Consider the following 26,647-nt stretch of genomic DNA (forward strand, 5'->3'; position numbering starts at 1 on the left):
GATTATTATTGACAGAGAAGAATTTACGGTGCTGAGTCTGAGCTGGAGCTGACAAGATGCTGCTTAGCAAGAGTCATCTCTCATCCACTTCATATTTCTCTGAGCAAGGGAGGGAGCAGAAAGTTAAGAGACTGTTTTTAAAGCAGAAAAAAAAAAAAAAAAAAGCTCAAAGAGGCCAGGTGGTTTGACATGAGGAGGGGATAAGCAGGCTAGAATCCAGAATAACCTCTGGCTGATGACAAAGGGATCTGGCCTTTAGGGTTTAAGAGTGCAGTATGATCCTCACAATCCTCGGGGCTTGGGATGAGGCCTTTGGACCCAGCAGAAGTGTGAGGACCTCAGGGACCCAGGTCCCACGGGGTCTGGTTCTCCTCCTAGTCGTACACTGTGTCACACGTGGTGATGACATTTTGGGAAGACCTGGCTCCAGGAAGCACACTCCCAAAAGTGTGAGCCAACGAAGGCCAGAGGCAGGGGCCACAAGCGGTGATGCTCTCTGCGCTGTCACCTCGCTTCACTCCTTGTCCTGCTGCCCACTTGCTCTTCCACCTCTCCTCCCGCACCGCCCCTTCCCCACTCCTGCTGGATGGCTCCAGGAACTGAGGAGGGGATCTGAGGGCAGGCGGGACACAGGAGGACCATGAGCTGACTTCATCAAGACCTTAATTCAAGACACAGAGGCATAAGGGAGGTGGTAGGAACATAAGGTTCTTTATTGATTTGTTTATTAAGCAGTTTCCTGGGAGGCAACTCAGGCATGTGGGTCAGGTGCCGAGACGCAAAGGCTCCTCAGCATTCTTTTGGGGGTTGAGTTCATCAGCCAGGGCCAGCAGGTCAGTCACCAGGGCATCCAGCAGCCCATAGACCTGGAACGATGGGGTGAACATCATAGGCAAAGGCTTGCTCTATGGAAAGCACCTGCACAGGGGAGCGTCCCCACCCTGAGCGACAGCTGAAGAGGGGAGAGAACTAAAGTTGTAGAGATAAAACTGAAGTTTCTGTACAACTTTTGTTTTTGCAAATAGTTTTGTTTTTTTAAACAGTCTGGGGTGGAATCCTGTACTGCCCCTTGGACATATGGGGACATAAGGTTAAAGGGGCGACTCCAGGGAGGCCCAGGGAGCAGTGCCCATTTAGTCCCTCCGGGTGGCCCAATTCTACCCTGGCCACCTGGAGACCAACCTTCCTTTCAGTAAGATCACAGATCCATGTACTGAAATGTCTCCAAGTCTGTACCCTCTAGTGAGGCTGTACCATATAAGCCTCAGTAAGTTGATTCTTAATTCCCAAGAGCTAAGTAAGAGTCTATTCCATGGGTCCTCAGAGCCCTATGATTTCTTTCTAGACCCCATGGACCTTCACAAATTTCAGTGATGTTATCAGAAGCAAATGGAGCTTTGGATTAAATGTGATCAAATGCACAATGCAATCCCAGTTACTCAGCTGTCCACACCAGAAGAAGACAAAGCATTGCCATTAGACTCCTTGACATATCTTACGTGGCTATGTGGATCTCCCTTCCAAAACCAACAACAGTGACAAAAAGAACAGAACACAACATCTAGGTGAATCCCTAAGGACCTACTGCTTAAGAACATGCTTTATGATAAGTTCTCTCCAGTGTTTCAAAACCCTTACAGCTGCTGGGAATTCCCTCTACATGGCGCTCACCCAAGGAAGAGATCTCTCAAGACACACCAAAGACGGAGAAGAAGAGGGAGCAACAGAAGGGAAAGGCTTTTGCTCTGCGCCCCCAGCATCTATTTCCAAAGAGCAGCCAGAATGATCTAAAGCATGAATCGGACCGTATTCCTCTATTCAAAACAGTGTATCCTCACAATGGCCTGCAAAGCCCCACATGACCCAAGAGTCTCTCTCTTGGTGGACTCTCTGCCCTCTCTGCCTCTTCTTGGCCCACTCCCTCTTCTACCCACGCCATTCTCCTACATATCCACATGGCCACTCCTCACTTCTCTTCAAGTCTCTGTTCAGTGTCACCTTCCAGTGAGGCCCACCTACCCCCACCTGGGCTGTCCCTATCCCCTAGCCCTGGCTGCTCTCTTTTTCCCATAGTGCTCATCACCTAACATACCACGTTTGTTACTTATTCATGAGGTCTGTCTTGAATACTAGAATGCCCTTCACAAGGGCAGCTTTGCTTCCATCACAGATGCAGTAGGCACTTATTGTTTGTGGGATAAACAGAGTGAGCCAGGGAGTGAGGGAGCAGAGGTCGGTATGTAGGGCAGGTGTGAGTGATGGGAGGGCTGAGTGCCAGGTTCTTTCCCTCACCTCAGTGTGCAGCCTGTGGGTATATTTCTCCATGACCAGGGGATCTATGGGTTCCTGAGATGGGATGATGCTGTCAGGGGCAGGCTCGTCCAAGGAAAGCCTATCCCGACTTAAAGATTTTGCCGGCTTCTTGTCATCCTTTGTTTTATGCTTCTTGCTGTTTAAACGGTCCTGCTTGGAGAGACACAGGCATGCCCAGCCTTCAGTAGCTCCTGAAGGAGGTCCGGGACCTTTTCAAGAGCAGCTCTGAGGGGAGCAGGGGCATCACGCTGGAGTGACCGCCCACTTTCCGCAGCCCCTCCTAGCCCTTCCCCAGCCCCAACCCCAGGCCCAGAACGTGTGCCACATGCCTCTTTCCCAGGTGACAGCTTGGCTCCTTTTTTATCTTCTTTGTCTCTGATTCCAAACTGCTTCTTTTCCTGGGATGCCCCTTTCCGGTCCTCCTTTCCCACTTTCCCGGAAGTCACCTTCACTTCTGTGACAGGAGGTGATTTTCGATCTAAGGGAAGTGAATGGAAGACAAATAGCCTGTGGCCTAGCTGACCCCACAGGCAGGAGCTGGGATAGCAAAGGGCCCTGGGACAGCCGTGTTCAAGCTGTTTGAGAGAATCCCCACCAATGGGAGCAAGGCCCTGGGTCAAGTGCATGACTGTAGGGCACGGGGGAGGGGCCCAGGCTCTAGTCCCAACTCCACCATTCTACCACGTACAGGATGGCAAGTCATCTCGCCTCTCTGGGACTCCACCTGTAAAACATGGGGGCTGCACTAAGGTGATTGTTAATGTTGCTTCTAGGTCCCAACTGCTGGCAGCAGATAAAAAGCAAGAGGCCTACGCCATGGACCAACCTCACAGAGGTTCCACCAGAAGCACACAAATGGCTAAGGCACCACTGCCGCCGGGGCAGAGGGATGGGAAAGACTAGGCAGAGGTGCACAGTGTCTGACCTTGCTCTTCTGGCATGTCCAGGTAGAGGGTCTCCTTCTCAGGCAGGCCCAGCAGAGCCCTCAGCCACAGGGAATGGCTTACCAGGCTGTCAATCAGATCTCGCCACAGCTGCAAACTAGACAGCAAGACATATTGGAGAAAAGTCATCACCGCTCATTTGCCCTTGAATCTGTAGAGGCTTGGTCCTTCTCTTCTAAGACACTGGTACCAGGAACTGCTATGGAAAAATGCCTCTGTCCAGCCAGCATCTTCACTGGCCCCTGTGCAATAGCTGGGATAGGGATCGGGCTTTCCTTGGTGGCAGCCAAGAAAAAGTGGCCTGGGGATAAGGTTAGGTCAGTGTTGAATTAACTCCAGCTTGAAACCATTCCCACTCCAGCTTGGATCCATTCCCACTGGAGGGGCTAGACCTGCACAAGATTTGCAGGATGAAGCTCCTGGAAATGTGTTCTGAGGGCCTTGCAGAAGGGCCCCAAGCCTATCCAAGCAAGTTCTAAACAGGCGATGGGAAGGCTGGCAACGAACTGAGGCTTTTCATGGAACAGCCCCTCTTCTCACTGTCCTCTGCTATTTTACCTGGTCACGTATCTGCTCATCGAGAAGAAACAAGGAAAGAAGCGGGGAGAACATCAAGGTGCTCACTCTGATATGACTCCTTCCCAGAGGCTGGCCGGCACAGGGAAATAAGCTGTATGGGATGCTGTGGCAGCTGCCAGAGCATAAAGGGTCTGCAGAATTTTTCAGCAACCTGACCTCAAAGAGAGCTCAGCCCCCTTAAGTCCTGGGACTGCCTGCCCAGAACCCCTGGCCAGATGCCGCAAGGGGAAGGCATGGACGCAGTTTTCCTGGTGGGGCTACCTACCACATCTGGTACAGGAAGTCAGGGTGCAATGGCCGCGGTTCCTGGCACAGCTCCAGGGCTGCTTTGTTGAGCCTGATTAGGGCGTCTTCTCTCTGGTTCTCCTCAGGGAGTGCCATCACTGCCTGGCAGGTCAGAGGTACCATGGGCAACCAAGGATACCAAGGGTTCCTGCATCTTCTACCAACAGGTGTGGGGTAGTGAGGGCAGGGGGCCAGGAGGGGATGCAGCCATGGAGAGTCTGCCTGGGTGCCTTCTGTGGGAGTCTGTGCCCTCCCTTGGAAATCTGTACCCCATGAACCCCTTTCCAAGGGTCAGAGAAGGAGCTCTTCTTGCACCACAGAGGCCAAGGCACCCAAGATAAAGAGATGACCGAGAGATTGCTTTATCTGGGTCCTCAGAAGGTTGTTTCTCTGCCCATGGGGATGGAAGGGGCTGCAGAAGCATGGGCACCTGGCTGTGCCAGGGCTGGGAGGCACCTTTCTGAAGTCTTCCAGGCAGAGATTCCACTCTGGCAGGGGAAGGCCATCCAGTTCCCAGGGGCTCCTGATGCTCTCCGGATCCGGGCTCCCCTCCACCAGGATCTCCTCCATGATGCTCTTCCGCTGAGAATGCCTGACCCCTAGCCCAGTCTTCTGGGGCCCAACATGATCCTGGGAGTCCTTGAGGGCCTCAGTCTCCTGCCGGGGCAGTTGAGGGTCTAACGTTGGGCCCTTAAGGTGTGCAGAAGACTCGATCTTCACTGAGGTCTCCTCCGAGTAGGCTGGCGGGGTTGCAGCAGCCTGGGCCCTGGGGCTGAGGCGCCCCTCCTCGCCGGGCCGGGCCTCCTCAGCCTTGAGGGGCAGCGTCATGTGCTGGCGCCACAGACTGTGCAGATGTTGCACCGCCTGGTGCTGGTAATGCAGCTGCAGCAGAGGCAAGGGGAGGCTTGTTGGGGCGGGGGGAGGCTGCGGCATGAGGCACCCGGAGCCTGGGCCAGCCTGCTCTAGCTTCTGGTTCCCTCGAGGAGCGCTGATGGAGGAGGCAGGAGGAAGCTGGCAGGAGCTGCTGGGCTCACAGGGCTCCCCACTTCCCTTTCAACCTGAGCACCTCCAACTTAAGGCTTCTTATACATTTGGGCTTCCAAGGAAGATTGAGTTTGAATAAGAAGATTTTGAAGCTCTGTTATCACCTAGCATTCACTTATAGTAGCTAAGTTATCTTGGGCAAATTACTTAACCTCCCTGGGCCTCAGTTTCTTCCATGTAAAATGAAGATAGAAAAAGTACCCATCTCATAGGACTGCTGTGGAGAAACAGAGTTACTCAAGTTTCTCAGAACAGATCCTGGCACACAAAGGGTTTGCTATTACTTTCTCCCAGGGGAAGCACAAACATGGGCAGAGGCCAGCGCTGGGCCTGTACCTGAGGATTCCTATGGTGGAACAAGTCCTCCTCAGTGACAGAGGCATCCACAGGTGACTGTGCACGCTCGGGGGTCAGGATGCCCCTCAGAAGCTCCTGCAGCATGTTCTCCACAATGGTGACTGCTTCATGGGAGGCCAGCTTGCTCTGGGGAAAGGGACATGGCATAAGCAGCAGCTCAGGCTTTCAAAACTCATGTTGCATCCTCAAGGGGAGGCAGAGCCCCAGAACTGTCTGCCTTCCTGTCGACAGAGTTCTTGCCATTGTCTGTCTGTCTGTCTGTCTGTCTCTCTCCCTCTCTCTCTCACACACACACACACACACACACACACACACACACACACACGTACTCTCCTGTTAACAGACTCAAACCCCCCGGTTCTCCCCAAAGATCCTTGTTCCCTGAAAGAGGCTGAAAGGATCCAGAGGAAGGGACAGACCCAGAAAAGTTGTTCTTTCACGGGGCCAAGAGGCCACACAGTCAGCATTTCCCCCAGATAAGGAGGAAGGGCAAGGCTCAGGGACCACCTTGTTGAGAGCATGACTTAGCCACATGGTCATTGTTATAGAAAATAGTGGAGAGGCATCTCATCAGAGAGGCTGGCCTGATAGTCAGCAGTAAAGCAGACGTTACATTTGTCAAAATCACCTTTGTTCACGAGGAGTTGAGCCCAGCTGAAGTAGCTGGCTTGTGTTTGGGGGCCACAGTGAATTTAAAAAAAAGCACATCTTTCTGCAGAATCCCACAGAGCGCAGCACCAGATGGCCAGGCTGCAAGCCTGATGGGCCAGCACATTCCCACTTCCCCCCTCACACTCCCTCCTGGTGCCCGGCTCACTAGTTAGCGTTCTGTCTGGTTTTGAAGTCTTGCAAGTTAAATGCACCTCCACTGGATAGTACCAGACAACAGTGTCTACACTTACGCAAGTACTTCCACTCAGTCTGCATTTTAAGGGCCAGTCTCATTTCTTTCTAATGAAGTAGGGCCATGCACGGTAGAGCTCAAAGCTGCCCCTTCTCTTGCCTGCTCACCTATGTTTTACATCACAAACCCCCATGTTTTACATCACAAACCCCTGAGCAGTGGTTTTGTTTTATTTTAAGAGTATCTGTTTTTTAAAAGTTCACCTCTAGGGCTGGAAGTAACAAGATCCCTGCAGGCAGTGCCAGGAAGAACACTATGTTAACCTAAGGAGTGTCCACAGGGGCTAAGATCTGGCGTCCCTTACCTCTAATAACTTCCTCTCATCCCGAAAAATGTCCTGGGCCAAGGAGACTGCATGGAGGTTGACCTGCAGGAGAGCACCTCCTAATAGGGTAGGGTGGGTTCCAAATTCCCAACACTCCCTGAAGATCCCAGCATTCAAAGATTTGAAGAAAAAGGTAAAGTTTTTAGTTTTTCCAGGCAGAATTACACCTGAGAGGGACAGAGACAGGTTTTTCACCAGGTGGGAACCGCTGAGCCCCAGGCCTGTGTGTAGAAAGTTAACTAAGCCTTGGTTAGGGTGACCGACTGTCCTGGCTTGTGAAGAACTGAGGGCGTTCTTGGGATGTGGGTCTCTAGCCTCAGGCCTGCGTATATGGGCAACTGTTTCTGCCCCTGGTGGCTCACTCGCGCGTTCTCAGGTGCTCTACCATTCCCCCAGCTGATGGGAACAGGAGACGGCACACTTCATGGAAGACATGGGATGGACAGGTGGGAAGAGGGGCTCACGCTTGCAGGGCCTGGGCATGAGCGAGACTTGGGCTGTAGGAGGGCTAAGTGGGCAGCTTCCCCCAGGTACCTTCCCGATTGTTGAAGTAAAACCTCTGCATCCTATTCCTCTTCAGGTCTTGGAAAGAGTCCCACTGTGACCGCCGCCGCCAGTCGTACCAAACGGCCACTGTGCCATTATTGACCACAGTCAGTTCTGAAGATGTTTTCTCCCCTTCTAGAGTTTCAAAGGTCAAGCGGACAGCAATTCCAACATGCCTCTGGGGAGAGAGGAGGTCTGAGAGATATCCTGGCCTAGGGTGAACAACTCAGCCCGGTTTGTCAGGACTTTCCTGGGTTTGGCACTGGAAGTCTCCTGCCCTGGGCTTCCAGGGCCTGGCCACTCTCAAACACATAGGCATCATACACCAAAAGTGGCTGTCTCTGCCATCAACAGTAAGAGGAGGAGATAAAACAGATTTTATATCTGATGAACATCTCTACTCCTTAACATCTGAAGAATAGTTTAAGTGGGCCTTAGGAAATATTACTATGAACTACACTGTGGAGGTGATGGAATTCCAGATGAGCTATTTCAAATCCTAAAAGATGCTGCTGCTAAAATGCTGTACTCGATATGCCAACAAATTTGGAAAAATTCAGCAGTGGCCATGGGACTGGAAAATGTGTTTTTATTCCAATCCCAAAGAAAGGCAATGCCGAAGAATATTCAAATTAGTGTACAACTGCACTCATTTCACATGCTAGCAAGGTAATGCTCAAAATCCTTCAAGCTAGGCTTCAGCAGTATGAGAATTTTCAAATGTACAAGTTGAGTTTAGAAAAGGCAGAGGAACCACAGATCAAATTGCTAACATTCTTGGGATCACAGAGAAAGTAAGGGAATTCCAGAAAAACATCTACTTCTGCCTCTTTGACTATGCAAAAGCCTTTGTGTGGATCACAACAAACTATGGAAAATTCTTAAAGAGATGGGAATATCAGACCACCTTACCTGTCTCCTGAGAAACCTGTATGCAGGTGAAGAAGCAACATTTAGAAATGAACATGGAACAATAGTGCAAGTTAAGTCACGTTAGTTGTGTACAACTCTGTGGGACCTGATGGACTGTAGTTTGCTAGATTCCTCTGTCCCTGGATTTTCCAGGCAAGAATACTGGAGTGGGTTGCCATTTCCTTCTCCAGAGGATCTTCCCAACCCAGGGGTTGAACCCAGGTCTCTTATGTCTCCTGCACTGGCAGGTGGGTTCTTACCACTAGTGCCACCTGGGAAGTCCAGACTGGTTCCAAATTGTGAAAAGAGTATGGTAAGGCTATATATTGTCACCCTGCTTATTTAACTTCTATGCGGAGTACACCATGTGAAATGCTGGGCTGGATGACTCACAAGCTGGAATCAAGATTCCTGGGAGAAATATCAACAACCTCAGATATGCAGATACCACTCTAATGGCAGAAACAGAAGAGGAACTGAAGAGCCTCTTAATGAGGGTGAAAGAGGAGAGTGAAAAAGCTGGCTCAAAACTCAGCATTCAAAAAACTTTGAGATCATGGCATCTGTTTCCATCACTTCATGGCAAATAGAAGGGGGAAAAGTGGAAACTGACAAATTTTATTTTCTTGGGCTTCAAAGTCACTGTGGACAGTGACTGCAGCCATGAAATTAAGACACTTGCTCCTTGGAAGAAAAGCTATGATAAAACTAGACAGTGTATTAAAAAGCAGAGACATCACTTTGCTGACAAAGGTCTGTCTAGTCAAATCTATGGTTTTTACAGTATTGTTTTTACAGTAGTCATGTATGGATGTGAGAGTTGGACCATAAAGAAGGTTGAGCATCAAAGAATTGATGCTTTCAAACTGTGGTGCTGGAGAAGATTCTTGAGAGTCCCTTGGACTACAAGGGCATCCAACCAGTCAATCCTGAAGGAAATCAACCCTGAAATTCATTAGAAGGACTGATGTTGAAGCTGAAGCTCCAATACTTTGGCCACTTGATGCAAAGAGCTGACTCGTTGGAAAAGACCCTGAGGCTGGGAAAGACTGAAGGTGAAGGAGAAGGGGGCGGTAAAGGATGAGAGAGATAGATAGCATCACAGACTCAATGGACACGAATCTGAGCAAACTCCTGGAGACAGTGAAGGGCAGCGAAGCCTGGAGTGCTGCAGTCCATGGGGTCACACACAACCTAGGGACTGAACAATAAACAATGACAAAGCCATTCCTGTTTGAGAAGGTTTGCTGATTTACATGCTTGGGGACTAGGTACAAACTGGGTGGCTTGTGACATTCTCTTTTCAGACTTGTGACTTTATTCTGGCTCAAGTTAATGTTGCTGTTAACATTTTCAAACATATGCTGAAGGCGAGATCAGATAAAAATGCAAATAGGAGAATATTCAGGCTCTTGTGACTGCCACAGTCACCTTGAGACTGCCTCACGAGGGAGGCCCTTCCAGCAGGTGGGTGAGGGTGAAGGCAGTTTTACCTTGTCCTCTGAATTACTGCCTCGGATCCAGCAGGCTGGCTTCCCACAGAACAGCAGAGAAGGGCCAAGAACAGGCATAGGAACCACATCAGGGTAATTGGCCAATAAGTCTCTGTAAGACAATCCAATGATGTATTTTTCCTAAGCCTGCCCCAGTCTTGCCACATGGAGCCCATGGAGATGGCTGCCAGAAAACGTGGAGATGTGCCCGGCTCTGCCCTCCAGCGGAGCATCATCAGCTCCATCCTGCTCCATTTCTGCAATGGGAGGTTCTTGGACATAAGAAGAGACTCTTCATGCAGAGGCACACAGCATTAGGGGAGTCTGGAGGGGCCCCATTTATGAGCAAAGGAATGTCTAGGAAAACCCTCTTAGGAGTTGGTTGCTGGAAGAGAGGAGATGGCGGTAGTACAGTAAGCACAGGCGTTCCTCCGAATGGGCTGGAGGAGGGGGTGACAGCCATGAGCAAGAGGCTGGGGTGGAGGCACTCAGGTTCCAGGAGGGAAGCCTGCCTTAGGATACTTGCAGGTGCTGGGGAAGCCACACTCTCCAACCGCTCTCCCTCAGGCCCAGGGCCCAACTCACAAGTGCACTGTGTCTTCAGAGGAGCTCTCCAAGCTCCTTTCAAACACTGAATAGTCTTCTACCGTAACAGTGGAGAAAGGCCGCCCTTTGCCCACCACCTCCAGGCCATCAATATCCTCAGAGAGACGGAGAAAGGAAAGGTTATTTGAGTGAAGACAGGCCCCATCCTGAGGGGCTTCAGACGAGGCACAGAGGCCTTACCAACCTGCTGGCTAAAATTCAGCTCTGCCATGATGCTCTGCAGCTCCTTGCGTCGGCAGGCCAGAAACAGACTCCGATCCCAGGTGTAGCGGTACCACGCATCCTTCTGGGATGGCAACCCTAGAGCAGGGTCCAAGAACCCCAAGCACAGGCTGCTGCCATGCCCCCTCCCTACCCATGTTCAAGGGCTCTGAGAGTACCCATCCCAGCACCGCTGCTGGAAGAGCTGAAAACACAGCTTCCTCCTCCAGGCCCCACACCTACTGCCTCAGCAGCCCTTCACAGGACTCCGGCAAAACCAGCTTCCAGACCGTCAAATTTTTGGATTATAATAAAAATAACAATAGCAGCTACCTTTTATTGTGTTTAACAATGAGTCAGAACCTCTTAATACACACCATGTCTCATTTAACCCTCTCACAACCCCATGAATGGGAAGCTGAGGACCAGAGAGGTTAAATAACTCACTGGTGTTCACAAATTCAACACAGCTGGGACCTGAACCCAGGTGGGCTGGCAGCCTTTAAAGCAGTGCTGACCATTAAAAATACAATGCAAACAACAAATGCAAGCCATGAATATGTAATCAAAATTTTCCAGATGCCACATTTAAACAGGTAAAGAGAAACAGTAATATATTAACCCAGTGTATTAAAAATACTATCATTTCAACATGTAATCAATATGAAAATTATTAATAAAATCTATTTTTCCAAACTGATCTTCAAAACCCAGTGTGTAGTTTACACTCACGGCACGTCTCAGCTCAGACCAGCCACATTCCAGGTGCTCAGCAGAGGAGGCTCAGCGCAGTTAAGGACAGTGACGCCCTAGAGCTGGGCCCCTCCCACCACTGCTCCTGTGGTCTTACTGGAGGGGACTGGACCACCACACCAGAACCCTGATCTCTTACCCCCAAGGCCAGTCTCCTTTACATCCCATTCCTCACCCATCTCTGCCTGGATGGACCAGGGCTTCTTGATCTGAGTGATTGGCTCCACGAGGCCATGCTGAGTTTTTGTCTTTGTCATTACCAGACCCGTCATTTCGTCTCCCACGTATTCCAGTTGACTCCAGAACCCACTGGTCAATTTGCAGCCCTGTTAATAGAGGACAGATGAGTCAGACTATCTGAGCACATTTGAGAGAGGCAGGTGGGAGGCCTGGGAAGACAAGAGCTCTACAGACTACAGTTGCTCCCTCTGGGGGATTCAGGCTGCCCTGAGAACAGAGAAGAAGCACAACTTTCTTATTTGCAGGCTGCCGTGTTATATGTTGACCTGGCCCCAGAGAGGGCAAGTTGGTCCAGGCACTGAGATACCAGAGCACATCATGATGCCCTGGGGAGACTGAAAGCTGGAGCCTCAGGTTTTAGGAGACAAAACCACAACAAAGACTATTCTAATAACGTAGTACCTGTGATATCTTTCTCCTCAAACTAACGGTGACCACCACAGGCCAAATTATTTATCTGGCCAGTCCCTGAATGACAAGTAATAGAACCAGTAATAGAATTTAGTAAAGACCTTGAGGGTTTAACAAAGCTTTGTACTGGATAGATTTTTTTTGTCCTCAGCTGTCCAGACCCCTCCCACAGGGTGCACTGTTCTTACCTTCCCATCAGACCGTGTTGCCAGCGTTCGGTCAAGGAGCTCCCGTTCCTCCTGGATCTGTCTGTACGCCTCCCCTGTGTGCATCAGCAGCTCGCTGACTGGCTTCTTCAGCCGTTCTAAAGAGAGCCAAGAATGCAATCCCACCACCAAATCCAAACAAGTAGGGGCCTGAGCTCTCTGAACTGATTAGCTCCAGTCACTGGGCTGATTTCATGACCCACTAAGTACAGGAAGCAGTTGGGAGGACTCAGCATAAGCCTGAATCCAGGCTCTGTGGGTGAAGGGGGAGAAAAACACAGCAGCAGAGCCTCAGTGCTAGGTGAGGCCAAGCAGGCGTCCTGTCCACTCTGCTCACCACTGAGAGCTTCCTGCTGCTTCTTCCGAAGGGCTATGTTGCGCTGCCAGTTTTTCAGAAAGTTGTGCTGCACAGGCGGGACCCAGGGAGGATGTGCCTTCTCTTCTTTTGGGGCTTCCTGCTTTGGCTCTTCTTCAGTTGAGATGAGGGTCATCAGACAGGGTGGGGTGTGTATCAGCTCAGCCAGCTGAAAAGAGCAATGTGAGTGTGGAGGGCCAGGGAAGGTGTGGCAGCGGGGCTGAGCAGACTTCTCCAGGCCTAAATCCATGCTGTCCTCCCTTTCTGCTGAGTCCCTCCTCTCCAGGACCACAAGGTAGCAAGTGACAGAAAGCAAATCACAGAACCAGGGGCGCTGTCAGTCCCCTCCCACCCAGAACGGGAAGATTGTGGTCAACGTCCTTTCCTGTGTCTGTCCTCCTCCCAGCTGCGGTTGACACCCGCACCTGCCGCATGATGGCACCATTTTTATTGGACCCCAGGCCTTTTAACACCTGAGAGATTCTCTGCCTGGAACCAGGAAGCTAAAGGAACTGAGAGAGAGAAGTGCTGCATGATGAGAAAGCTGGGAAGACCGTCTCTCCGTGTGGCCCTGGGAGCTGTGGGGAGCCACCTTCCTCCACCATGTGGACGGAGGAGGGGAAATAAAGCTGGGGTGCAGACAGCGGTGGCGGAGGGGGTGGGCTTAGTCTGATGAGAGGCAGACACACTCTCGCCTTTGGGTTCCTCCAGGCTCTTGTCTCCTTATAGTGAATTCCTGACTTCTGCTGAAGCTAGCTTACGTAGGCTTCACTATTTGGGGGGAAGGGTCACTTATCACCTCAAATTCTGTAACCCCAGTCCTGCTGGACTCTGCCAGGTGGTAACACTGCCATGACCTCAGTGATTTCTCTCCCTCCGACAGCTCTGTACAAACCAACCTGGGTGTTCCCTCGAGCAATTGCAATTCTCTTAAAGTCCTGGAGACTCCCCAGGATGTGGTGGGGCAGGATCTGGTCACTGCCATGGAAGATGTCACCTGGTCCTGGAAGCAAAAAGAAGAGGCAGGAAGGCAAGCTATAGCCAGCTGGTGCTCCGACAGGGCCCCACATTCTCTCCAGGATGACTCATGAACTCTGATGCCAGTGCACACCAGAGTAGTCCAGGGGCTTTGTGGCCGCATCTGGAGTAGCAGGATGTGCTACTAAGTGTGAGACCTTCCTCCTATGATCCTTGGGTTTGGGTTTACGGATGATATATCTCTGGGTAATTACATGTTTATCTTCTGTTTCAATAAGGCGAGGAAGATGTTGCTAAAAAGAAATGAGACAGAGATTTCACATGAGATCAAAGGGAGGGAAAAAGCCACCCTTCTCCTCTATCCTAATTCTTGGTGGAATTTCTGAAGGCAGACAAATTTGTTTCTCTAGATCTGTCCACATGTTCTGTTGAGGAAATGCCTTTGTAACAGCTATGAAACTTATTAACATCCTGGGGAAAAAATAAAAACTTCTCATGCCTCCAGATGGTTCAGGTGAGAAGTGGCTCACTTTCCCAGGAGAAGGAGGGGGTTCTCCGTATCTGTAACTCATTTTCCCTTCTGTGAAAGGCAGACGGCCTCACGCGCCTCTATGGGAAGCACATGACTTCATACCTTCATTTCTCTGTGGTTCTGTACGAATCTTAGGAATGTTAATAGGACATAGTAAATTCTGTTGGATGCAAAAGTGAACAGATTCGTGTTTGATGGATTCTTGCATGGAATCAGACATTCCCTCTGAGTAGGGAGGCAGGGGACAGGCAATGGACATGGTTGACGTTCTAGACCACCCAGGTGGCAAGGAGAGGTTCCTGCAGCAAAGGATCCCTGGACTTCATCCTTACCTTCCTCAAGTCTTCCTTCTTAATGGCTAAGGCAAGAATGTCATCTCCTTGTAGCACATTGCTAACAGGTTCAGGTTCTTCCTGAATTGGGGGTGTGGGCTGTTCAGGCACCTTTGCCCGCTTCTTTTCTGAAGAGGAGCAGATAATACAAGTGTTTAAAAATAGATATTTTTATATTCCATGGTGGGGAGGGCGGCCAAAGCTGGACACCTGGATGGACAGCAGAGGCTGCCAAGGTGGCCCGGGCAGCACTTTGCTGGGGTGACAGGAGCGCTGGGTGATGGGAGCGCTGGGGTGCTGGGGTGACAGGAGCGCTGGGTGACGGGAGCGCTGGGGTGACAGGGGTGCTGGGGTGACAGGTGTTCTCGGGTGATGGGAGTGCTGGGTGACGGGAGCGCTGGGGTGACAGGAGCGAGTGCTGGGGTGACAGGAGCGCGGGGTGATGGGAGTGCTGGGTGACGGGAGCGCTGAGGTGACAGGAGTGGCGTGCTGGGGTGACGGGAGTGCTGGGTGACGGGAGCGCTGGGGTGACAGGAGTGGAGTGCTGGGGTGACGGGAGTGCTGGGTGATGGGAGTGCTGGGGTGACGGGAGTGCTGGGTGACGGGAGCGCTGGGGTGACAGGAGTGGAGTGCTGGGGTGACGGGAGTGCTGGGGTGACGGGAGTGCTGGGTGACGGGAGTGCTGGGTGACGGGAGTGCTGGGTGACGGGAGTGCTGGGTGACGGGAGTGCTGGGTGACGGGAATTCTGCAGTGACAGGAGTGGAGTGCTGGGGTGACGGGAGTGCTGGGGTGACGGGAGTGCTGGGTGACAGGAGCGCTGAGGTGACAGGAGTGGAGTGCTGGGGTGACGGGAGTGCTGGGGTGACGGGAGTGCTGGGTGACAGGAGCGCTGAGGTGACAGGAGTGGAGTGCTGGGGTGACGGGAGTGCTGGGGTGACGGGAGTGCTGGGTGACGGGAGTGCTGGGTGACGGGAGTTCTGCAGTGACAGGAGTGCTGGGGTGACGGGAGTTCTCTCTTGTAGGTCCACGCCCACCCCCCAAACGGTGGCTGAGGCTTTGTAGCTGAAACTGAGATCAGAAGTTCTTTCACTCTAGGCTGTGCTACTTATAGCTGGACAGCCTTGAGTACATTTGGTCTCAGTTTTCTTTTGTAAAAAGAGAAAACTTGGACTAAATAAGTGGCTCCCAAACGTTAATTAAATGTCTGCCTCAGAATCTCTTGGGAAGTTTTACGAATACAGCTTCCTAGCTCCTGACTCCCTAGGTGACTCTGATGCAGTGCTCTGGGACAACTAGACATTTTCTCAGTCTCCTCCCCGCAGTGATGGTACTGTCCATTCTTCTGGGTGAAGGCACTAGGTTTCCTAAGACACTGATAAAAATTTGGATGCCCTGGGAAAAGCAGAACATTCACCACTGGCCATTCACATCACATTCTTCCATTTAATAAATACTGTTTAAACATCTTCTCCTGAGAAATCTGTATGCAGGTCAAGAAGCAACAGTTAGAACTGGACATGGAACAACAGACTGGTTCCAAATCGGGAAAGGAGTACATCAAGGCTGTATATTGTCTCTCTGCTTATTTAACTTATATGCAGAGTACATCATGTGAAATGCCAGGCTGAAGCACAAACTGGAATCAAGATTTCTGGGAGAAATATCAATAACCACAGATACGCAGATGACACCACCCTTATGGCAGAAAGCATAGAAGAACTAAACAGCTTCTTGATGAAAGTGAAAGAGGAAAGCAAAAAAGTTGACTGAAAACTCAACATTCAGAAATCTAAGATCATGCATCCGGTCCCATCACTTCATGGCAAATAGATGGGGAAACAATGGAAACAGTTTTATTTCTAGTTTTATTGGAAAGCCTCTTGGCTTTCTTTATTTTGGGGGGCTCCAAAATCACTGCAGATGTTGACTGCATCTGAGTGATTAAAAGACACTTGCTCCTTGGAAGAAAAGCTATGACCAACCTAGACAGCATATTAAAAAGCAGAGACATTGCTTTACCAACAAAGGTCCATCTAGTCAAAGCTATGGTTTTTCCAGTAGTCATGTATGGATGTGAGAGTTGGACTATAAAGAAAGCTGAGCGCCAAAGAATTGATGTTTTTGAACTGTGGTGCTGGAGAAGACTCTTGAGAGTACGTTGGACTGCAAGGAGATCCAACCAGTCCATCCTAAAGGAAATCAGTCCTGAATATTCATTGGAAAGACTGATGCTGAAACTAAAGCTCCAATATTTTGGCCACCTGATGTGAAGAACCGACTCATTTGAAAAGACCCAGATGCTAGGAAAGCTTGAAGGCGGGAGGAGAAGGGGACAACAGAGGATGAGATGGTTACATGGCATCACTGACGCGATGGACATGAGTTTGAGTAGGCTCCGGGAGTTGGCGATGGACAGGGAGGCCTGGTGTGCTACAGTCCATGGGGTCGCAGAGTCAGACACGACTGAGTGACTGAACTGAACTGATACGCCGGCCACTGTGCTAGGCTTTGGGGATATAAGGCAAAGTCTTAAGCTTCAAAGAGCACATCCCTATGGGAGGCAAGACTGTGAAACAGACTCAACTAGGGTGACTGTGGGAGCATCTGGGGGCCTCAGTCCAGTGTGTGGAGTGGTCAAGGAGGGCTTCCTAAGGAGGTAATTAACTGAGAGCTGAGGGATAATGAGAGGCAAGGGAAGGGAAGTGGAGGATAGGAATTCCCGAGAGCGCAGCATGACGAGGACTAGAGGTGCCACATCTGACACTCAAAGCGTGTGTTTTCAAATAGCTAGAGGTGCAGGGAGGCGGGAAGTAGGAAGCAGTACTGGGACAGAAAAGTAGCAGCCATATCACGAAGAGCTTAGTGAGCCACGTGAAGGGCTTCAGTTTGTACCTTGTGGGCCACAGGATGGCAAGGAGTGGATTAGTGGGTACAAGGATGAGCACAAGATCACTTAGGAGGCTACTGCAGAGGAAGTGATTAGGATACAGTTCCTGGCCCAGGAAAAAGTGGAGAGATCTGAACCTGTATCTCTCATGCACCAGAGCGTAGGACTGAGGGTGCATGGCACAGAAGCAAGTTACTCCCCAGTGAGGACAACTCCCTGCCTTCCTTCTACAGAGGAGGCTTAACAGTCAAATGCATCTCTTTTTTCTGGCTGGTATCCTCTTGTGTGCTGCCCTCTGGTTCAGAAAGTTTTGAAATAAGACCCTACAATCAAGAGAGAAACCTAAAGCACTGCCTTTAAGGACTTTAAAACACAACTGGGTTTTGTCCATTGTTTCTCATGGTATTCTAATTTTTAAGAAGCAGTGTCATTAAAACATCAAGGTAGGTGTTTTGGTTACCATCATCAAACTACTTTTTAGAAAATGCCCACACACTCAGTGGCCATAAAAACCCAAGCCAGAATCAACTGAAATATATTAATAACTCTGAACTTTGCATATTGGCCAGAGTCCATCTCTGCAGCAACGGGGTCAGTAGAAACTCAGGAGCACCCACCAGCCAAGCCACATGGACCTGCACACACAGACACACAAGGGGCAGAGTGGCTTGGCCACAGGTTCTGGTCCCGCCCCCAGCAGATGTGGAGCTCCGTCCACCTCTGCAGAAGGAAGGCCTGGAGTGTGCCGTCTCTCCTTCACCTCTCCCTTCTACCCAAAGTACCAAAGGTGGTGATAGCCCAAGAGAATTGGTACCAGCTGAAGACCTGCTTTTATAGATATTTTGGTATTATTTATATTCTCCAGAAAATTTGCTTCCTCTATCACTCTGGCTGGTTCTACATCTTCTCAGGAGATTAAGCATCTCCAGATAGGTGTTTTTTTTTAACTGTTCAGTTCAGTCGCTCAGTCGTGTCAAACTCTTTGCAACCCCATGAACCACAGCATGCCAGGCCTCCCTGTCCATCACCAACTCCCGGAGTCCACCCAAACCCATGTCCATCGAGTTGGTGATGCCATCCAGCCATCTCATCCTCTGTCGTCCCCTTCTCCTCCTGCCCTCAATCTTTCCAAGCATCAGGGTCTTTTCAAATGAGTCAGCTCTTCATATCAGGTGGCCAAAGTATTGGAGTTTCAGCTTCAACATCACTCCTTCCAATAAACACCCAGGACTGATCTCCTTTAGGATGGACTGGCTGGATCTCCTTGCAGTCCAAGGGACTCTCAAGAGTCTTCTGCAGCACCACAGTTCAAAAGCATCAGTTCTTCGGCACTAGCTTTCTTTATATTCCAACCCTCACATCCATACGCTGGAAAAACCAAAGGCTTGACTAGACGGACCTTTGTTGACAAAGTAATGTCTCTGCTTTTTAATATGCTGTCTAGATTGGTCATAACTTTCCTTCCAAGGAGTAAGCATTTTTTTTTTTTACTGATGGGTATATAATTACCATGTACCGATTTACAAACTTTCAACATTGCTAAAGATTTCTGAAGTAGAGTGTATGCTGTGCTATTGCAGACAGTCAGGGAATGGTGTGTTCTAGTTAATATTCATAGAAATATACATTTACATGTATACATTTTAAACTTCAATTCACCCTAGAGAATATGCATGTATAGCAAGTACCTTCTATGTACTATAAATTAGAGATGGTATTAAAAGGTGAAGATATGGCTCCTTCTCTTGAGAAACTGAAAGCACCAGCAGACACACACACATACCAATCACAACATGAGAGCCTAAATCAGTGAGACAAACAATAGCTTCGGTTCCACAGCAAAGAAGGAACAGGTGGCTGTAGATGGTAAAGTTAGGACTCTAAGGAAAGTTTCGGAAGAGCAGCTACAGGGGTCAGAGGCAGCTTCACAGGTTAAGTTAGACCCTGAAGGTTCAGAAGCCTTCGCATAGGCAGAGCAGCAGAAGTATTTCGGGGGAGATCACGACCAGAGCAAAGGCGGAGGTGGGCTGAGCGTGGCATATGTGAGGCGCGGTGACACAGAAGGCCTGCGGGTGACATTGGGGATGAAAGGGAAACCAAGGCAGCACCTCTGTAAACAAGTCTGGAGCGTCTGATCGTTCTCTGTCGGCAAGGAGGAGGTTTGGTTCAGAAGAGCGAGTTGATGAGAGCGGCACTTCAGAGACTCATTCGGCGAGGGTAGGCCAGGAAGACAGGAGAGGCAGAGACAAGCTGGGGCAGACAGGCAGGAAGGGCAGTCCTGTGGGGGTCATGCCAGCACCTGAAACGCGGTTTCCACGGGGTTGAAGCATGTCTCCTACTGAACCTGTGGAGGCCCAGCTGGTTCCAGTTCTTTGGTCCAGAAACCCAAGCTGAATGGGGGCTCCTGATAAGACACACAGCGGGCACTTCACCCATGTCCTGATAGCTGTGAGAGGATTAGAGACCAGCCCCCTTGTACAGGGAAGTCAGGTGACACCTCAGCTGAGCTAGCCCAGGCAGCGGGAAGCAAGGTTCTCAGGTGGGTAGGAGGTGCAAGGTTGGGAGAGGGGAAGGAGGGAGCTATGGAGGGAAAAGAAACCTGGGCTCTCAGTCTTTCTGCTTCCTGTTTCATCTAAATGCTATTCTTTATTAGTGTTGATTCAGGTCTTTGGGAAATTCTGACCTCACAGTTGCACTGGAGGAACCGAGGGGCTATCCATACCAAGGCTGAGCTTTAATTGATGGTGGAGAGGCATCTGGGAGTCTGGGAGATTTCCCAGTTTCTTAGCAACAAGAGCAAGGAGAAACCTAGAAGTCAAAAGGGCTCAGGTCCCTAAACAGGTTTTGCTTGCCTTTTGCTATAATTCAGATTGTGGAGAAACATAACAAAAGATTACAGTTGGTGATTAACTTTATTATATTGGAAGGGGTAGGAGGGAGTATGGCCCAACTACATTAGAGGCTTTTCCTCAGGTATTTAGAAGGGAAGAGTTACCTTACATGCTTTTTTTCTTTCCTCACCTTAATGCATATTCTTAAATCAAGGTCTGGCCACAGGACTGGAAAAGTCAGTTTTCATTCCAATCCCAAAGAAAGGCAATGCCAAAGAATGCTCAAACTACCACACAATTGCACTCTACTGTAATTTACCGCTAGTAAAGTAATGCTCAAAATTCTCCAAGCCAGGCTTCAGCAATACGTGAACCGTGAAAATTCAGATGTTCAAGCTGGTTTTAGAAAAGGCAGAGGAACCAGAGATCAAATTGCCAACATCCGCTGGATCATTGAAAAAGCAAGAGAGTTCCAGAAAAACATCTATTTCTACTTTATTGACTATGCCAAAGCCTTTGACTGTGTGGATCACAATAAACTGTGGAAAATTCTGAAAGAGATGGGAATACCAGACCACCTGACCTGCCTCTTGAGAAACCTGTATGCAGGTCAGGAAGCAACAGTTAGAACTGGACATGGAACAACAGACTGGCTCCAAATAGGGAAAGGAGTACATCAAGGCTGTATATTGTCACCCTGCTTAAAAATAGCTGTGAAAAGGAGAGGCGAAAAGCAAATGAGAAAAGGAAAGATATAAGCATCTGAATGCAGAGTTCCAAAGAATAGCAAGAAGAGATAAGAAAGCCTTCTTCAGTGATCAATGCAAAGAAATAGAGGAAAACAACAGAATGGGGAAGACTAGAGAACTTTTCAAGAAAATTAGAGATACCAAGGGAACATTTCATGCAAAGATGGGCTCGATTAAGGACAGAAATGGTATGGACCTAACAGAAGCAGAAGATATTAAGAAGAGGTGGCAAGAATACTCGGAAGAACTGTATAAAAAAGATCTTCACGACCCAGATAATCATGATTATGTGATCACTAATCTAGAGCCAGACATCTAGGAAAGTGGTCAAGTGGGCCTTAGAAAGCATCACTATGAACAAAGCTAGTAGAGGTGATGGAATTCCAGTTGAGTTGTTTCAAATCCTGAAAGATGATGCTGTGAAAGTGCTGCACTCACTATGCCAACAAATTTGGAAAACTCAGCAGTGGCCACAGGACTGGAAAAGCTCAGTTTTAATTCCAATCCCAAAGAAAGGCAATGCCAAAGAATGCTCAAACTACCACACAATTGCACTCATCTCACACACTAGTAAAGTAATGCTCAAAATTCTCCAAGCCAGGCTTCAGCAATATGTGAACCGTGAACTCCCTGATGTTCAAGCTGGTTTTAGAAAAGGCAGGGGAACCAGAGATCAAATTGCCAACATCTGCTGGATCACTGAAAAAGCAAGAGAGTTCCAGAAAACATCTATTTCTGCTTTATTGACTATGCCAAAGCCTTTGACTGTGTGGATCACAATAAACTGTGGAAAATTCTGAAAGAGATGGGAATACCAGACCACTTGACCTGCCTCTTGAGAAACCTGTATGCAGGTCAGGAAGCAACAGTTAGAACTGGACATGGAACAACAGACTGGTTCCAAACAGGAAAAGGAGTGCGTCAAGGCTGTATATTGTCACCCTGCTTATTTAACTTATATGCAGAGTAGATCATGAGAAACGCTGGGCTGAAAGCAACACAAGCTGGAATCAAGATTTCCAGGAGAAATATCAATAACCTCAGATATGCAGATGAAACCACCCCTATGGCAGAAAGTGAAGAGGAGCTAAAAAGCCTCTTGATGAAAGTGAAAGAGGAGAGTGAAAAAGTTGGCTTAAAGCTCAACATTCAGAAAACGAAGATCATGGCATCCGGTCCCATCACTTCATGGGAAATAGACGGGAAACAGTGGAAACAGTGTCAGACTTTATTTCTGGGGGCTCCAAAATCACTGCAGATGGTGACTGCAGCCATGAAATTAAAAGACGCTTACTCCTTGGAAGAAAAGTTATGACCAATCTAGATAGTATATTCAAAAGTAGAGACATTACTTTGCCAACTAAGGTCCATCTAGTCAAGGCTATGGTTTTTCCTGTGGTCATGTATGGATGTGAGAGTTGGACTGTGAAGAAGGCTGAGTGCCGAAGAATTGATGCTTTTGAACTGTGGTGTTGGAGAAGACTCTTGAGAGTCCCTTGGACTGCAAGGAGATCCAACCAGTCCATTCTGAAGGAGATCAGCCCTGGGATTTCTTTGGAGGGAATGATGCTAAAGCTGAAACTCCAGTACTCTGGCCATCTCATGAGAAGAGTTGACTCATTGGAAAAGACTCTAATGCTGGGAGGGATTGGGGGCAGGAGGAGAAGGGGATGACCGAGGATGAGATGGCTGGATGGCATCACGGACTCGATGGACATGAGTCTGAGTGAACTCCGGGAGATGGTGATGAACAGGGAGGCCTGGCGTGCTGCAATTCATGGGGTCACACGCAAAGAGTCAGACACGACTGAGCGACTGAATTGAACTGAAATCAAGGTCTAGTTTTTAAAATTATGTTTCTGACTTAAAATTTTTTTTATTGAAATATAGGTGTTAGTTTCAGGTGTACAACACAGTGTTCAGTTATATGCACACACATATATATAATATATATAATCTATTTTTTTCAGATTCTTTCCCCTTATAACATATTATAAAATATTGAGTATAGTTCCTTGGGATATATAGTAGGCTCAAATGCTGTTCAACAAACAAAATTTCCTCTTACTAAAAATAAATATACAGTGAACAAAATCTGTCCTTGATTTGTTTACAGTAGAAAGTTCAAATCTGATATGATTCCCAGAAACTAGGTAAGCAGGAGGCAGTAACTAGGAAAGCCCTTGACTGCCCTTGGGAAAGAAGACCAGTTATTTTTCTCTTTCTCTCCTGTTAAAACGTGCTATTATGAAAGAGCATCTCAGTGTAGCCTAGAGTGGACTACTATGTTATAAAAAAGCATTAAAGAAAACCATTCTTTCCAGGCCTCCCAGGGAATCCTACTGACTCCAGGCCTGCCCCCTCTTCACACTGACCTTGTATATCATGATTTATGACTAGCAATTGTCAAGATAAAAATCATCTTTTTCAGAAAACTTTCCCCTCTAATTCTTACATGCAGAGTATATCGTGTGAAATGCTGGGCTGGATAAAGCTGGAATCAAGATTTTGAGGAGAAATATCAAGAACCTCAGATATGTAGATGATACCACCCTAATGGCAGAAAGTAAAGATGAACTAAAGAGCCTCTTGATGAAGGTGAAAGAGGGGAGTGAAAGAGCTGGCTTAAAACTCAACATTCAAAAAACTAAGATGATGGCATCTGGTCCCATCACTTCATGGCAAATAGATGGGGAAAAAATGGAAACAGTGACTGATGAAGACTTGAGAGTCCCTTGGACTGCAAGGAGATCAAATCAGTCAATCCTAAAGGAAATCAACCCTGAATATTCACTGGAAGGACTAATGCTGAAGCTGAAACTCCACTACTTTAGCCACCTGATGTGAAAAGCTGACTCACTGGAAAAGACCCTGATGCTGGGAAAGACTGAGAGGGCAGGAGGAAAAGGGGGCAGCATAAGTTGAGATGCTTGGATGGCATCACCAACTCAATGGACATGAGTTTGAACAAACGCCAGGAGATAGTGAAGGATGGGAAGCCTGGAATGTTGCAGTCCATGGGGTCGCAAAGAGTCAGAAATGACTGAGCAACTGAACAACAAGGCCTGGCTCAGGTGCTCTGATCCCCCTTAATACCTATGGGCACTCATATTACAACCTTTATACTTGACTGGTTTCTCCACCTCGGTTTCCTGAGGACTGGGGTCCCGCAGTTACTACCAATAGTCCTGTTGCACAGCACAGTGCCCACACCCAGCAGACCCTGGATAAATGCAAACAGCAAAAAAAGACTGAAGAGGAGGTGGGTTGTACATGGGAACATGTCCATGGCAGTCAGCCTGCTATCAAGGCACCCAGGGGTCCTCCCACTTGCAACCAGAGGAAGCAGAGGCCAGGAATCAGGCATGTCCAGTGACGTCTTCAGGGTAAACAAGCGGTTGGTTTACTCTCTAAGTCCGACTTGCAACCCCATGGACTGTAGCCTTCCAGGCTCCTCTGCCCATGGGATTTTGCAGGCAAGAATACTTCAGTGGGTTGCCATTTCCTTCTCCATAAACAAGCAGAACAGGGGTTTAAACATGTGGCTAGAAAGGTCACATGGTGGGAAAGGTGGTCAAAAATAAAACTGGCCAAGTTAAGCATTTCTTCTGGTTTCCAGTAAGGCTCTTAGGTGACACCTCCCAGAGAATCCCACGAAGGTTATTGGTTTCACCATCTTAACAGGTTTCTTGCATTCTGTCCTGAGTTTCTTTTCCCAAGGACCCCATGTCCTGGCCCTTCTACTCTTAAACTCTTTCCTGGATCTTCTGCACCCCACCAAGGCAAAGGTCTCCACCTTCTACGTCCCAACCTAAGATACTGTTCTAAGTCTTCTATGTCTTCCTTCCCAAGGTCATCCCCCGGACAACTGATCCCTGAGACGTCTGTCTGTAGCCTGCTTCCTTTGTCCCCATCTTCAAGGCCCTGTGCCCTGTATCTCCCTTCCCTGAGGTTCTCTTGCCTTGTACACCATCCCCAGGGCCCCATCAAAGGTATGGGGCACGCCGTCCCCGTACCCCCTTCCGGCATGATCGTTACCTCCATCCTGGGGTCACCCCCATCCTCCAGGCCCCGTGTCGTGAATCCCAAGAACCCTTGCCCCTGTAAGGGCTTTCCTGAGCTCCCAAGGCAGCCAGCGCCAACCTTTCACGCTCTCTGGGGCCTCCAAGAATTTGTTTGTAGGTATTCTAAGGCGGGAATCCTTCTTTAAAGACTTCATGGTGCCGCCCGGACGGCGGAGAGCGTGGCCCAGAGCCGCGGGGACCGGGAAAAATAAGGCTGTACGGCAGCCCCCGCGACCCTGCGGGCGCCCACCCGCCCGCCGGCAGCAGCCGGGGCGTCCATAGCAACCAGCGCCCCGCGCGAGGGCGCTCACCCACCGAACAGCTTGGGCGGAGACTGCTTGGAAGCCACCTTTTTCATGGTGCCGAACCTATACGCCCGCCGCCGGCCAACTCCTTATGTGCCCTCCCCGAGAACGCCCCCAACCAGGACCGTGACGTCACATGCGGCGCCGGCGAGCGCCGAGACGTCACTAGCCAGACGGGCGGGGCGGAGCCAGGCCGGGAGGGAGGGTGGGGAGGGGGCGGGGGAAGAAACGGAGGAGGCAATAAGTAACCACACCACGCCCCTCCCCGCCCTTTCCCGCTGCCCTTTCCCGCTGCCCCTCCAGACGCCCACCGCCGCCTGCAGCCCGGCTCCCTCCGCGCTCCCGCTGTCTCTCGGCGCCGCCGCACTATCGCAGCCGGATCGATGATCCTTTCGCTCCGTGCGGAAAACCCCCGATGGCTTCTCGTGGACTTCAGTAGTCCGGTGGCCTCTGCCTGTCCTCTAACTTGCGCCTGGTGGCCTTCCGCACCCACTACTTACCAGACAAGTCAAGTTTTACGCAGATTTGAGGACTTGGGGCTTTCTCACACTGTTTCTGTGCCTGGAGATGCTGCCCTTGACCCACCCCTACTCCCAATTTAAAGTAGCCCTTTCTATTGTCTCAGTTTTATAAATGTACCCAGTATATATTTTTTCCCTAATGCATTCTGGAATTACTGTGTTTAAGTGGTTGGCCGCTGTCTGTAAGAATATAAACGCAGTGAGAAGTGGGGCTGGCTTGTCCTTTGTCCCCATCCTAACTCAAAGTTTAGCAGATAGCAGTGGCTCAGAAACTGTGGAATAATGAAGGGGCTCTAGAGCAAGACAGAACCGGATTCCAGTCTTAGCTCTTCTTGTCTATTAGCTGTGTGATCTTAGGCCAGTCTCTTGACCTCTGTGAGCTATAGTTTTCTCAAGTAAGATGGTGGTCATAATACCTCCTATACAGGGTCACTGTAAGGATTAACTGACAGTATGCATTTAAACTGCCCTACACAGTACCCTCCATAAACTGTAGGGATGTCTCAGTCAACTCTCAAAATCATTCTGGGGTTGCGAGATGATCTCTGTACCCATTTTACAGATGGAAAAACTGAGATCCACAGAAGAAGAGAACATAAAATCACTGAACCAACCAGAAGCACAATTCAAACCTGGTTCTCCCAAGGCTAAGCCTCTTCGGACATTTCTGAGCTTTGCTGCAGTCTGCCCCAGCAGAGGAAGAGCTAGGAAGAATGCCAGGTCAATGGATCAATCCCTGGGCTCCCTATGTGTTCTTCATTACTGGGACTCTTCCAGGGGCATGACTTCTTCTCCATGCCCCTCTAGACCTTTCCTCTGCTTATGATTGACACGTCCTCCATGGGCAGCTCCTCCTCTCCGGTTCTCTGAGGCCTAGGCACCAACCTTCTTCCAACCTCCAGGGAGTTCCCAGTTCAGTTTACTTTATGAACATTTACTAAATGTTTATGATACTCCCAGCTGGGGACTGTGT

At 49.4% G+C, this 26,647-nt stretch overlaps 1 protein-coding gene across 4 annotated transcripts; it reads right to left on the reverse strand.

Annotated features, from left to right (window-relative positions):
• Positions 1 to 692: 692 nt before the first annotated feature.
• On the reverse strand, positions 693 to 25,263 carry MYCBPAP (MYCBP associated protein). 4 transcript variants are annotated; one of them, XM_015098702.3, is made up of 20 exons: positions 25,164 to 25,263; positions 14,317 to 14,444; positions 13,586 to 13,745; positions 13,374 to 13,477; positions 12,457 to 12,643; positions 12,102 to 12,217; positions 11,438 to 11,588; positions 10,493 to 10,608; positions 10,288 to 10,403; positions 9,703 to 9,814; positions 7,286 to 7,475; positions 6,731 to 6,918; positions 5,502 to 5,648; positions 4,578 to 5,003; positions 4,102 to 4,223; positions 3,239 to 3,354; positions 3,002 to 3,037; positions 2,643 to 2,791; positions 2,293 to 2,463; positions 693 to 866 (listed from the first exon to the last, which is right to left on the reverse strand). In XM_015098702.3, exons 1-20 carry the CDS (start codon positions 25,204 to 25,206, stop codon positions 765 to 767), a joined length of 2,880 nt encoding a protein of 959 aa, XP_014954188.1. In that variant the 5' UTR covers positions 25,207 to 25,263; the 3' UTR covers positions 693 to 764. The 4 variants fall into 4 exon arrangements, with proteins under 4 accessions (XP_014954188.1, XP_042111751.1, XP_042111752.1 ...); XM_042255817.2 differs by lacking the exon at positions 25,164 to 25,263 and adding an exon at positions 24,928 to 25,135; XM_042255818.2 differs by lacking the exon at positions 25,164 to 25,263 and adding an exon at positions 24,823 to 24,917 and having other exon boundaries at positions 13,707 to 13,745.
• Positions 25,264 to 26,647: the final 1,384 nt, after the last annotated feature.

Source organism: Ovis aries, chromosome 11 (genome assembly GCF_016772045.2).
Source record: "Ovis aries strain OAR_USU_Benz2616 breed Rambouillet chromosome 11, ARS-UI_Ramb_v3.0, whole genome shotgun sequence".
Classification (NCBI taxonomy): domain Eukaryota; kingdom Metazoa; phylum Chordata; class Mammalia; order Artiodactyla; family Bovidae; genus Ovis; species Ovis aries.